The sequence below is a fragment of the Nanorana parkeri genome, unplaced genomic scaffold (assembly GCF_000935625.1).
Source record: "Nanorana parkeri isolate BGI_ZX_2015 unplaced genomic scaffold, ASM93562v1 scaffold929, whole genome shotgun sequence".
Classification (NCBI taxonomy): domain Eukaryota; kingdom Metazoa; phylum Chordata; class Amphibia; order Anura; family Dicroglossidae; genus Nanorana; species Nanorana parkeri.
In genome coordinates, this window is record NW_017307197.1 from 195,874 (window position 1) to 208,275 (window position 12,402).

Consider the following 12,402-nt stretch of genomic DNA (forward strand, 5'->3'; position numbering starts at 1 on the left):
GTACTTAAAACAAGCCACTAGCAGACTTCCGCAAGCTTCAAGTAGTCCTGAAGCATTGTAAATTCTACTGAAGCTTGATAGCAGCTTATTTAAAGAGAAAGTCGAAGTTCCCATTAGGATCTGTGCTGAGCATCCCCAAACTGGAGCTCAATGGTGCATATAAGGCTCAGACAAAGCTGCTTGTGAGTGGCTGAACGCTTTGCGAATGTATGAAAAAAATTGCAGTGGACACTGCCATCATACAAACCACAGCCCATGAGAACAAGGCCTTATAGAGCTGTCAGAAATATGAATAATTTCCTATTTACACCCCCCGCAGGGTATAGAAAATGTGAAGAATGAAATAGAAGATGCAGAAGAGCCATTGATAGACCCGGTGTACGGGCACGGCAGGTAAGACTGTGGACTATTGAAAACTTTTGATCCAGTTCTCTAGAATAAGAATAAGAATTACTATTAAATACTATTCAGTCATACATTGTTTTTTTTAGTGCAGTCTTATTTATGAAAGATTTATATTCTGAATAGTCGGAATATTCAGATTGAAATTGGGGGATGGGAAGTTAGCTTAAGTTTGACATCTGCTGTCCTGTGAATTGCCTGCTCTAAGTACTCCGTTTCTGAGTGTACATAACTGTATCCCATAACACTATCTTTGTTTTCCTATAGGGATGCACCGATGCTAGTATGGGGATCGATGGAGATACTGAGTATTTGGTTGAGTACTCCAATACATACCCTCAATACAGGAACTTCTGGTCAGAGGGAGATTTCCTTCGAAAGGCAGTGCTGCAAGGGAACATGGAGCCGGCTTCCCGGCCAATCAGGAAGCCGGGCTGTGGGTAATGACCCACCTCCTGGCTTCCTGATTGGCGGGGAAGCAGAGTCCATGCTGTTTGACGAGCTTGATGCTGATTGGCCGTGAAGCCGGCTTCCTGGCCAATCAGCATTGACCCGACCAAACAGCTGGTCTCGATGGTGACGGGCTGAGAAGCCGGCTTCCCGGCCAAACAGCATGGAGCCAGCTTCCCGGGCAATCAAGAAGCAAGGTAGTGGGTAATGACACACTGCCCATCTTCCTGATTGCCCTGGAAGCCGGCTCCATGCTACCGCAAGTACTGGTATCGGTACTCGGTATCGGCGAGTACCAAAATATAAATATTGGTACTTGTACTTGATGCCAAAAAACGCTATCGGTGCATCTCTAGTTTCCTAGGGTAACGGTTCTGTCATCTGATGTTGTCATAGTGTGTAAGGTCAGGAGGTTGACAAATGCATCTGGTTATCTTCGGCTTATCATTTGTTTCCTTTTTTTTTTCTTTTTTTAGCCAAAGTTTGATTAATCTTCTGCTGACGGGACATGCTGTTTCCAATGTGTGGGATGGAGACCGGGAATGTTCAGGCATGAGTAAGTCTCTATCTTGCATGTGTTGCACTGAAATGTCTGTTAATACCAGAAGGTGGCCATTAGATGTTTGTTGCCCTTTCAGTTTCAGCCAGGTAGTGACAATGTGACCCACCGCTCATTTCTTGCAGTCCAAAAGCATTTCCTCATTACTTAGTAATGTATATTAGGCCATTTGGCTCCGCAAACCCTTTCGGTCCAGGCAACTGGTGAGCTCTTGGTGGCCATTAGGAAAATGCACCAGGCATTTGACATTTGGTATACAGTACACTATATGGCCAAACATTTGTGGACACCTGATCATCACAGATATATGGTCGAAAAGTATCTGGACACCTGACAATCACACCTACCTATATCTCTAAAAGTATGTAGACACCTGACCATCAAAAAGTATTTTCAGTTATCTCCAAAAGTAGAGTAGGTGGCGACTTTTTTTTGGCCAGGCAGTGTGTGTATTTTTATTTATATATTTGTATGTTAATATATATCCAAAAAGAGAGATTCCACACTTCACATGTTTGGCTCTCTTATATACTTTATTAAAGTTTCGGGCATCCCCTCCCTTCATCATGTATGACTTTTGGATACCCAAAATTGGGTACCCAAAATTGTTATTAAAACTATAAGAGAGTAAGACGTGGAGTGCGGAATCCCTCTTTTAGGAAAAGATTTGTGTGCACGGAGTGGAGTCTGTTGGCTTTCCGGCACCCATGAATTAAACTGAAGGGACAGCAAAGTTTCCTCAACTTTCTGGGTTGTGTGTATATATAGTAAAAGGTATTGAAGATACTCAAAGGACTTCCATAGGTGAACAAGGTGGGCAATATAGATGCTTTATTGCACCGCCTTTTTGTCGATTCACAGCTTGTCTTGCTCAAGGCCATGAGAAAGGTTGGCTGTCGCTCACCGAAACGTTGATGTAATGATGCTACTATATTGTTCTCCTTGCTTACCTGTGGAAGCCCTTTGTGTGCCTGTAATACCTTTTGCTACATTATTTGTTTTGTGCGGAGCACTAAGACAAGTGATGATGCCGCCTTTCTTTGCCTATACAGTGGTACCTCGGTTCACAAACTTAATTCATACCACGATTTTGGTTGCGAACAGATTTGGTTGCGAACCGAATCAATTTTCCCCATAGGGTTCTCAATGTAAATAAGGTTAATCCGTTCTGAACCATATGTAAATTAATTACCGCACTGCACTTTCTTTTTACCACCATGCTTGCTCTGCACTTTCTTTGGAGCCATGCTGGATTGAATAATACTGTACAGTACTGTATGAGCTAAAAAGCACACAAAAAAAGCTTCACAGCGAGTGAGCACAAGTCTGTCTGCGACCGCAATATCGACTAGAGGAAGCCACGACCATGTGTCAGAGCGGGAAGGATGGCCGCGGTCGTGTTTGCCACCCGATTTGGAGTTCGCGAACGAAGACAAAATTTTGCCGAACTTCCTGTACGCAAACCGAATTGTTCGCGAACCAAAGCGTTCGTGATCCGAAGTATTACTGTATATATATATCTTAGCTCGCCCCGGTTTCCAGATATCATTGTTACCTGTGGTGCAGTGCACGGATCTGACCAGTAGGTGTCAGTCTCGCCTTGTTCTCGTTGGTCTTGTGATGTGTGTTTGCGATGAAGAAACATGTCGCCTTGTTCCAAAGCTGGCTGACCTCTCGGAGCCCTTTATAGGTCTGCAAAACAAGAGAAAACCTTTTCTTCCTCGAGGCCATTTTTCACCGCCTGTATTTACAATTATTAAAAGGTTTCTTCCTTTTATGTACTAATGAGGTTTGTGTGTAATATTCCAGGGGAGATGGAGGAGATAAGAGATTGTGTACATTGTATCTCTTTTATCCTTTAAGAAGTCACTTGGCTTGCTGTTGGTCCTTTCATTAGTTTACTTAGTAGAGAGCCGGGGGGCATTTTCAGGGCTGAATCCTGAAATCTTCACCGGCTGTATCCTCAGGAACACAAATCTGGGGCCTAAGAATAAGTTTTCCCGCATGTTATTCTGTCAGTTTGATAGCTAATATAAAATATACTTCATATTAATAAAAAGGTTTATTTTCAGGACAATCTCTTTACACTGAAACACATGCTGGTGTTGGGATATCCTGTTGCATATCTGTTTTCTGTGTCGATCTACCTTTCATCCAAACCTTACAATGTCATGTCATCTCCTCCTTTCTGCCTACTTGCAAGCGTATTACCGAGCAAATAAAACACTATTAAACATAGTAATATTTCTCCCAAATGTGCGTCTGCGTTGTCACCCTCTCAAACGGGCTTTTGATGAAGGCTAGTGGCCAGTTCAACTCACATTACACAGACTTGGTCCACTGCAGTCACTGTCAGTAAACCCTCCCTGACAAGTGCCGTGCAGCCATCACTGGAGTACATGAAGACAGGAAGTGACTGCACAGAGGCTGCATGAAATCGGCAGCACTGAGATGTGACACAGGATGAAATAAAAAAATGGCGACACCTGTATTTCATTAACATAGAAGACACATGTTTGTGATGCACAGTGCTTTAGCAAAGCAAATGTCACTGGATTAGGGTTTTCGTTTACTAGTAAGGACGGGAAGCATCACATTGTGTAACCCAACTCTCTCCACCTAGAGGTCAGCCAACTTTGTGATGTAATAGCTCAATAAGAGCGGATTGTGGCAAATAAATGACATCACATATTTGTATAACTGCATTCAATTGGAAATGAAGTGTTGCCTGTTGCATCCAATATGAAATGAGCTGCTGTTTGTTGCATCCAATCGTATTGCCTGTTGTATCCTTTCGAAAAGGAGGCCTTGCCTGTAGCAGCCAACAGGAAAGGAGGTGTTGCCTGTAGCAGCCAACAGGAAAGTAGGTGTTGCCTGTAGCAGCCAACAGGAAAGGAGGTGTTGCCTGTAGCAGCCAACAGGAAAGGAGGTGTTGCCTGCAGCAGCCAACAGGAAAGGAGGTGCTGCCTGTAGCATCCAATAGGAAAAGAGGTGTGGCCTGTAGCATCCAATAGTAAAGGAGGTGGTGTCTGTAGCATCCAATAGGAAAGGAGGTGTTGCCTGTAGCAGCCAACAGGAAAGGAGGTGTTGCCTTTAGCATCCAATAGGAAAGGAGGTGTTGCCTGTAGCAGCCAATAGGACAGGAGGTGTTGCCTGTAGCATCCAATAGGAAAGGAGGTGTTGCCTTTAGCATCCAATAGGAAAGGAGGTGTTGTCTTTAGCATCCAATAGGAAAGGAGGTGTTGCCTGTAGCATCCAATAGGAAAGGAGATGTTGCCAGTTGTATCCAAACAAAAAGGAGGTGTTAGTTGTAGCATATGTTTGGAAGGAGATGTTGCCTGAAACATCCAACTGTAAAGAAGGTGATGCCTGTAGCATCCAGTGGTAAACGTGTTGTCGGTCGCAACCAATCGTAAAGGAAGTGTTGTCTGTAGCATCCAATCAGATTAGATTTTTACACTGTATGGGTGTGTGGTTATGTAAAGTCTAATTGCTATGGTCGGACACCTCCTGTGGATTATCCTATGATACATACATTACAAATGTGCTTTTGAGTGTTCTTTTACTCTCTGTTGTAGAACTAAAATGAGACTAATGATACAGACTGAAGTCCATGTTGTGAATTAGTTATCACCCCCGAATTTTTGGGTTCTTCCTCTGTAGGTAGGAAACGGTTTGTTTGATGCTATTTTAGCTGATTTTCGTTCAACTATAAATAATTAAATTTGTATAATATTTCTGCTCCACAGGTCATTGTCTCTCCGTTCATATTTCCCAAGTGTAATGCTGTGTGCAAATAATTGTTCTGATCTTTGATTCAGCGATAATATCAGAACTTAACGTATTTATATATTTAATCTCTTCCCCCCTTTACTGCCAGGGCTCACCTAGCCCTTTCCTCCCTAGTTTGACTGTTCCGGGCCTGACTCATTTATTGGATTTCAGTTAATTCAATTATGGAGTGTCAACATGACATGTGGACGTTATCTAGGTTGGTCTGGACTCAAATACAGCTTGCCTAGGAACGATCACTCCTCCAGACTGACATCCACCCATAAAGGCATTTTGATATTTACATAACTCCTCGCTTGCATGAAGACTGAGGGCTCTAGAGAGGACGGCTGAGGTAGGGTGCTGTGATGTTTTCATCAAGTTATATACAGCACTCTGTCAGCACCTCCTACCAGCCATAGTCTGCCTGCATTACATTGAGAAGCACAAAGACACAGTGATGATAAAAATCTTATTAGCATGTTGATGAGGGTGGAAATAAAAAAAACAGGAAAGGTAAAACATAATCGGATTAAACTTCAGCTTTAAGGCTCATTCACACTGGAATCGGCCGGCACGTTCAGCTCCGTGCTGCGTGCAGGGCCATAAAGGGCAGCTCCCGGGAAGGACCGGTGCTGTGTATGATTAGTACGCAGCCCCCGTCCTTCTCTATGGGACTACGCGGCCGTACACTCCCCTACGCTTACCCGCCCATGCGGGTGAGCATACTCGTACGCTGACAGGATGGATCCTGTCTGCGTGCGAGCCAGGTAACACGCACCCGTACGGACATGCAGGGCCGGTGAGCGTAGGCCGCATAGTCCCATAGAAAAGGACGGGGGAGGCGTACTAATCACACGCAGCACCTGTCCTTCCCAGGAACTGCCCTGCACGGAGCTGAACGTGCTGGCCAATGGTCGTGTGAATGAGGCCTTAAGGTTTGATTATCAGTTTGCACTGGAGTGTACAATTAAAATGCCCTTGACTCATTTTGGGCCCTCCTTAACATTTTATATTGATTTGTACTGTAACTGTAATGCCCTCCTATATAAATCCTATATAATATATTATGCAGAATGGTTTAAAATCATTTTCTCCAGTCCTGAAGCGTGCTGTTCAGTTTATTCTGATGGTTTGTTAGGTCTACATTAATCTTTCATCTTCTTTCTTTTCCCTGATCAGAGCTGCTTGGTATCCACAGTCAGACACATGTTGGATTTCTGACACTGATGATGCTCACCGGTTGACACAAAGATTCAAGCCTTGAAATCTATAAATAGGTACAGCAAAGGTAAGAAATGTAGTCAGTTGATTACTAATTACTGGTTCCAAAATGTCAGTGCTGTTGTCGATTAACACAGGAACTTTATGTCTGGATTGGGATCATTTCAGCAGGCAAAGGAATTATTGGCTGTTTTTTAGGACAACTTCTTGGGTATTAAACAGAGTACACACGCAAACTTCCTCACATTGCAGTTTGCCTGGTGCCGGTACAAGCAATAGCCTGCGCAGAAAAATGATCTTGTGGGTGAAGGAGAGATGGTACCAAGAGTCATGAAGCAAAATGTTAGTTGTAGCTCGTAATGGTGCTGCCTGCTCTCTTCCACTTCAAGGGCTTGGCACTTTCTTATCATGTACTGGTACTCTTCAAGCAGCTGATTAATAATATGAATTCAACATTACATGGCTCTAATTCTTTTTTTTTATTTTTTTTAAAGTGTTCAGTATTATCCATATTATTGTTGTTATTATTATGCTTTTTGCTTTTGAGACTGTAGTTGAAACTTTAGACTTACATTCACATTTTAAGGCTCTCAGTTTGCTACTTTAATGAGAAATGCTTTCTGCTTACACAGCAACATTGCAGTGACTCTCTTGGGAGTTCAAACAAGCTGAGCCTTAAAGCATATTTCCACTTTTGTAGTTGGATTTGCAAACACCACTCTAATATGTTTCTTATGTGTTCCCATTCACACAGCATACCGAAAAAGAATTCTTTAGAAAATATGTCTTACCTTTTACATGTTTTGTTGCAGCAGGCAACATGGCTGGTTTCAGGTTTTTCTCAGCACATTCACAGTGACCTGTCCTTGTAAAAAGACTTATGAATTAAATTTGAGAAATAGTGTTTCTCTCATTTATATTTCAATGCAGAAGGCAGGAATACATTCCTTGAGCCCCTCACAGTCCCTCCTAACATTACAAAAATTGAGAAGCAGTTAGAAATTTTAGCGCTTAGGAATCCAAGAAACCCCAACCCAAATAAAAGCTTAGGGTGACGGGAGGACGCTAGATTGTGTCCTCCCGTTACCCGTAGGAGAACTATGGGGAATAGTCCTGACCCCATAGTTCTTCTTTAAGTAAGAGAAGCGGTGCTATAGTGGGATCACCTTACATTTGCAGCTCCTATGCAAACAGTGCCACCAATCGGGTGTGTTTGCTGAACCTCTTCTGGTCTGACATGCTGGCCCCCACACATCATGGTACCGCTGAGCATAGCTCAGGTGTATTGTCTTGTGCCCTTCCTCGATAGACATTCAGGGGAAAATCTAATTGATCTTTCAGTACTGAGACTGGGCAGTGCTGTGTGCACAGATTGATATCACCTTCCCAGAATCCTCTGCTTATGTACAGGACAATAGATCTACAATGAGCCTAGCAAGTGACTGGTCCCTAAAGCTCTCCATTACCCCTGCTACTATAGGAATTAGCTGTTTTTTTAACCTGTCCTGTGTGCTGGCTTACCAATGAAATAAAGGTTTATTTTTGCCATGAAGACACTTGTGCTTACAGTTCTTCTAGCGACTCCTTTGAGACCTGATCAACTCATTAGACTTCTTGGATCATAGCAGCACATTGTGTTCTCAGGTGATGAATTCCTGGTTTGGACTTCATTGCGCACAGCTCCATTCTCAGAGATTATATTCCACAGACAAAGCCTCTGCTGTTCTCTGCTGCACCAGCGTAGGTGTTAATACGAAGACTTGTAATGCTATCGGACTTATGTTAGTTTTGTGGTTAAGCCATTACGCTGCACTTCCTTTCTGCTTCTAATCCAGAATATATGAATCTTTAGCACCAGGTGGAATAGAGACAGAACTCCTAAATGCACAAATCGGATTACACAATTAGTCTGACCTATGTAAAGCTAGTCGGCTCTGTACTAGTGCTCAGTAAGGAAATCCCTGTGGAGACTAAATCACATGGTAAAAATGAATAGCGGATGTTATGAGAACAGCCCGACATTGATATGTGAGGACCTGTCACTAAGTACATCCAAAGGTGTACTCTGCCCCCGTACAAGCTTAAATTCAGAGCCTTTAAATAAAGCATATCAGTTACTTTACTTCTGAAACTTTCTTCCGTTATTCTTTTCTTTCCTTATCTTTTCTTCCAACCCTCTTTTTTTTTTCTTTTGCTTCTCTCTCTGCTTCCCACCCCCCTTCCATTTCTCCCTGCCTTCCTTACAAAGGATGAAAGGAAATAAAAGATCTTTCTTTTCCTTGCATTTCCTTTCCCTTCCTGTCCTGTCCTCACCTTTTCTCCTTTCCATCTCTTTCCTTTCCTTCTCTTTCCTCTCCTTTCCACCTCTTTCCTTTCCTTCTCTTTCCTTCCTTTTCCTTTCCTTCTCTTTCCTTTCCTTCCCTTCCCTTCCCTTCTCTTTCCTTCTCTTTCCTTCCCTTTCCTTCTCTTTCCTTTCCTTCCATTTTCTTACCTTCTCTTCTTCCTTTCTCTTTTCCCTTTCCTCCCTCTCCTCTTTTCTCTTCTCCTTCCTTTCCAGCTTTCTGCATCCCTCAGTAAAGTGCCTGAGATCTCTTTAACCAATAGAGAGGCTCTCATTGTAGGAGAAGAGGTGGCTGACAATTCTATGATAGGAAGTGAAGCTCACAGCAGTACCTTGCTGCTCACTGGGACAGGAAGTGTCCCATCCTGACAATGTTTTACCCAACAGGGAATGAGGGGAACTCACCAGCAGCAACACAGACCGAAATAAAAATGCTTTTCTTTAGTACGGTAAGGTAGAATGGGGTAAAGAAGGGGAAAGGTAGAACCCCAGACAGATTTATTTTTGCTGTTTGTTTCACACTGGGAAAACATTTTTGCAGTACAGGAAGTGAGGATAAATCTCTCTAATGGAGCCTCAGATAGCAGTAAAAACCCAACAGTTCTAGTCCTTCCCCACTATATTCAAAACTAGTAATAAAAAAAAAAAATGGTGGTGAGGGTTTAGAGCAAATAAAACTCAATATATATGCACAATGGTAAAAGTACCAAATAATGTATAAAAATCAGCAAAAAGTTATATAATTGATATTAAAAACAAGGATTATGTTCGAAAACCCTTTTAGTGCTGTGCATATTAATTGGTTGTACTTCCCTTCCCTTAGGGTACAGCACAGTTGCTCTCAGTTAATTTAAAGTTAAGAAAAACTCCTGTGCGAAGATTATCTCATATATATCTTTTATATCATGTATATTTATACATATGTCATAGTTTCGGTTTTAAAAATTCCATTTCGGTGCACCTCTAGAAATGAGGCATGACCTCAAACTAGTGGGAGGAAAGTAGAGAACTAACCTTTTTGGTATTATTTTACATAAAGAGTAGTTGATGCTAGAAATAGATTTCCAGCAGAAGAAGCGAGTCAGGCAACCCCTAAGTGAATTTAAACATGCTAAGGACAAAGGTTGGATCAATACAAAAGGTAAAAAAAAAGAAATAAAAAAGGGGCAGAGTCAATGGACCAATTGAAGTACAGGAATGCCCTCCTTTCCGGTGCAGTGCGATCTGAAAAAATAGTGCTTGCAGCATTTTTTCAGCTCGCACTGCACCGGAACGGAGGGCATTCCTGTACCTCGCCTTCCGGTGCCAGCGATCGCACTGCGGATGGGGGAGGCGTGTCTGCAGTGCCACTGACATGAATGGCACCGACACTCCCCCTCCCCGTCTGTTCCACCACTCAGCGCTGGACGATCAGAGGGGGGATCCCTGCGGGTAAAGGTGACTGACAGTCACCGCTCTATGCAGGGATATGGTCAGGAAGTGAGCGAGCAGGGATATGATCATGGTGTTCGCTCACTTCCCGATCAATAGAGCCGACCTGTGACAGTTTCAATGTCACACATCGGCTCTAACTATGAGGATGAGTGGAAATCACTCACCTCATAGTTCTCCTCAATTTGTCCCTTTACTTTCACACTGCTCAGTAGCCTGGAATGTGCACAAAGGCCTTCACTAAAGAAATATCTAAAAGGTTAAGAAATATGTTTTGAAAATGTGTTTTTCTGTATGTTGTGTGAATACATAAACGTATAGTCGAGTTTTCTTAAATTTGACTGCAATAGTGGAAATACACTTTAAATGCATTCAGGGAATACAGCACAGCACATGAACATGATGCTGTTTTAGCATGAAAGGAAAATGATATTAACCCGTTCACACCTCACATGTGTGTGTTCAGGTTTTAGAATAGGACATGTCTGCAGTGCTACTGATTCAGGGAATGCGACAGATTACTGAACTTTACATACATCTGGCACCATTAACAGAAATAAAGGTGGGTGGGCAGCCAGTAATTAAAGAGAGGATGTACTTAGCTTGTGGTTATGACTCATTTACAGGAGATTTTCAATATAAAAGTAAACATACTTCAAGGCAGAGCTGTGCACTCAAAATCAGGAATGCAAGTTCCAGAAAACATCCAGGTTACCAGACATTAGAGTATATCTAAGCCAAAACCTTTTCCTTGCATTTGGGAAGCTTAAAACCGCTGTCCATTATGTTTTTTTGCTATCTGTGTCTAATTATGGAGATTTCCCTATACTTCAATTCCTGTACACTCAATAGGAAATAAAGAGGAAATCTTTCCAATATAAGGGGAATTCTCTGTTTTAGACAGTTGTCAAAGGAAAAAGTGACCCATTGGAAGATTTATCTTCTATTCCTGTTGTAGTGACAGCTCTAAGGCTTGGTTCACACCTAGGCGTATTGAATATGCGCGTTTGTCGCATGTTTCGTGTTGCGCGATTCGCTGTAAAAAACGTGCGACAAACGCGCGTTTCCGAGGGCTACTTGGCTGTATCCCAATGGAAACGCGCAACAAAAACGCCCCAAAGAAGCTCCTGTACTTCTTTGGGCGTAGGGCGTTTTGTAGCGCGTTCATGCGGCCTGTGATATGCCCAGGTGTGAACCATACCCATAGGAAATAATGGGATTTCGGTGTTTGAGCGTTTTGCAGAGCGTTCGAACGCCCAGGTGTGAACCAGGCCAAAATTTTGGAGTTTCATCTGATTTACAGTGGGTGGCCCTGCCAGCTCAACAAAAGTCTTTTACTTAATCAAGTCTAAGAGTGTATGTTCAGCTTCACTCTGCAACTGAAAGTTGCTCATCTAATGTGTAAGCGCAGTTTATTGCAGTAGTACCATGAGCACAGGTATTGTGATGACCCCACCCCAGGAGATCCATGTCCTCCTGGTCCATGACAGCCTGGGCTTAGAAGAAGTGAGTTGAATGACACAGGCTGTCATTCAGCCTGGAAGACTGAGGACATCTAGTGGCAGAAATGAATTACTGCAGGGGCAGCATTTTTCTTATTTTACTATTACTGTGCTGTTGTTTTTTTATTATGCTAAAGTTCAGTTTCAAATATGTAGAAGTCTTGTTTTCTTTGCTCATGACAAGTAAAAAAAAAACTAAGCACTGGAATGATTTATAAACCCTACCTCCGGTTTATATAACCTCTGATATTTAAGGCACACGTAGCTACATGCTACTTCACACAGCGATAGATGTCCGACAATGTTTTCCATCTACGTCTATAAAAGGAGAAGAATTTTCTTGTTTTAAATCTGCCTTTTTTTTTGTATATAAGCCATCAGAGAGGGACTTCGACACCTTCCAGGAACTTCCAGACCGTTAAATCTGTTCCCTAACGAAAACCACTCCAGATATTTTTACACTTGTTTATGCTTTTATCTCTCGGATGGTGTTTTGAAGTTTAAAGTGTAATAAAAATAGTTATCTGATGTTCTGGGATAATGTGAGTTTAAAAAAAACCAGGGCTGTTGTTAATTTAGATGGAAAAAGGTAGAAATCCATTTAAAGAGAACCTGCCGGAAATGGCCTTTGGAAGAATCTTAATCTCCTCTGTTATAATAGAGCAGGTTTTACATTTCTGGGATAGGTATGTTCTGTTATTGACTTGTATTCTCTCCCTGTT

General features: G+C 42.3%; 1 protein-coding gene across 1 annotated transcript in view; it reads left to right on the top strand.

The window, feature by feature from the left end:
* The window catches only part of FAM188A (family with sequence similarity 188 member A), a 93,915-nt gene that overhangs the window by 15,007 nt on the left and 66,506 nt on the right, over window positions 1-12,402 (top strand). Inside the window, exons 8-11 of the mRNA XM_018566263.1 lie at window positions 320-393; window positions 1,329-1,408; window positions 6,365-6,424; window positions 11,412-11,422. Coding sequence (XP_018421765.1) covers window positions 320-393; window positions 1,329-1,408; window positions 6,365-6,424; window positions 11,412-11,422 — 225 coding nt within the window. The remainder of the gene's footprint in view (window positions 1-319; window positions 394-1,328; window positions 1,409-6,364; window positions 6,425-11,411; window positions 11,423-12,402) is intronic.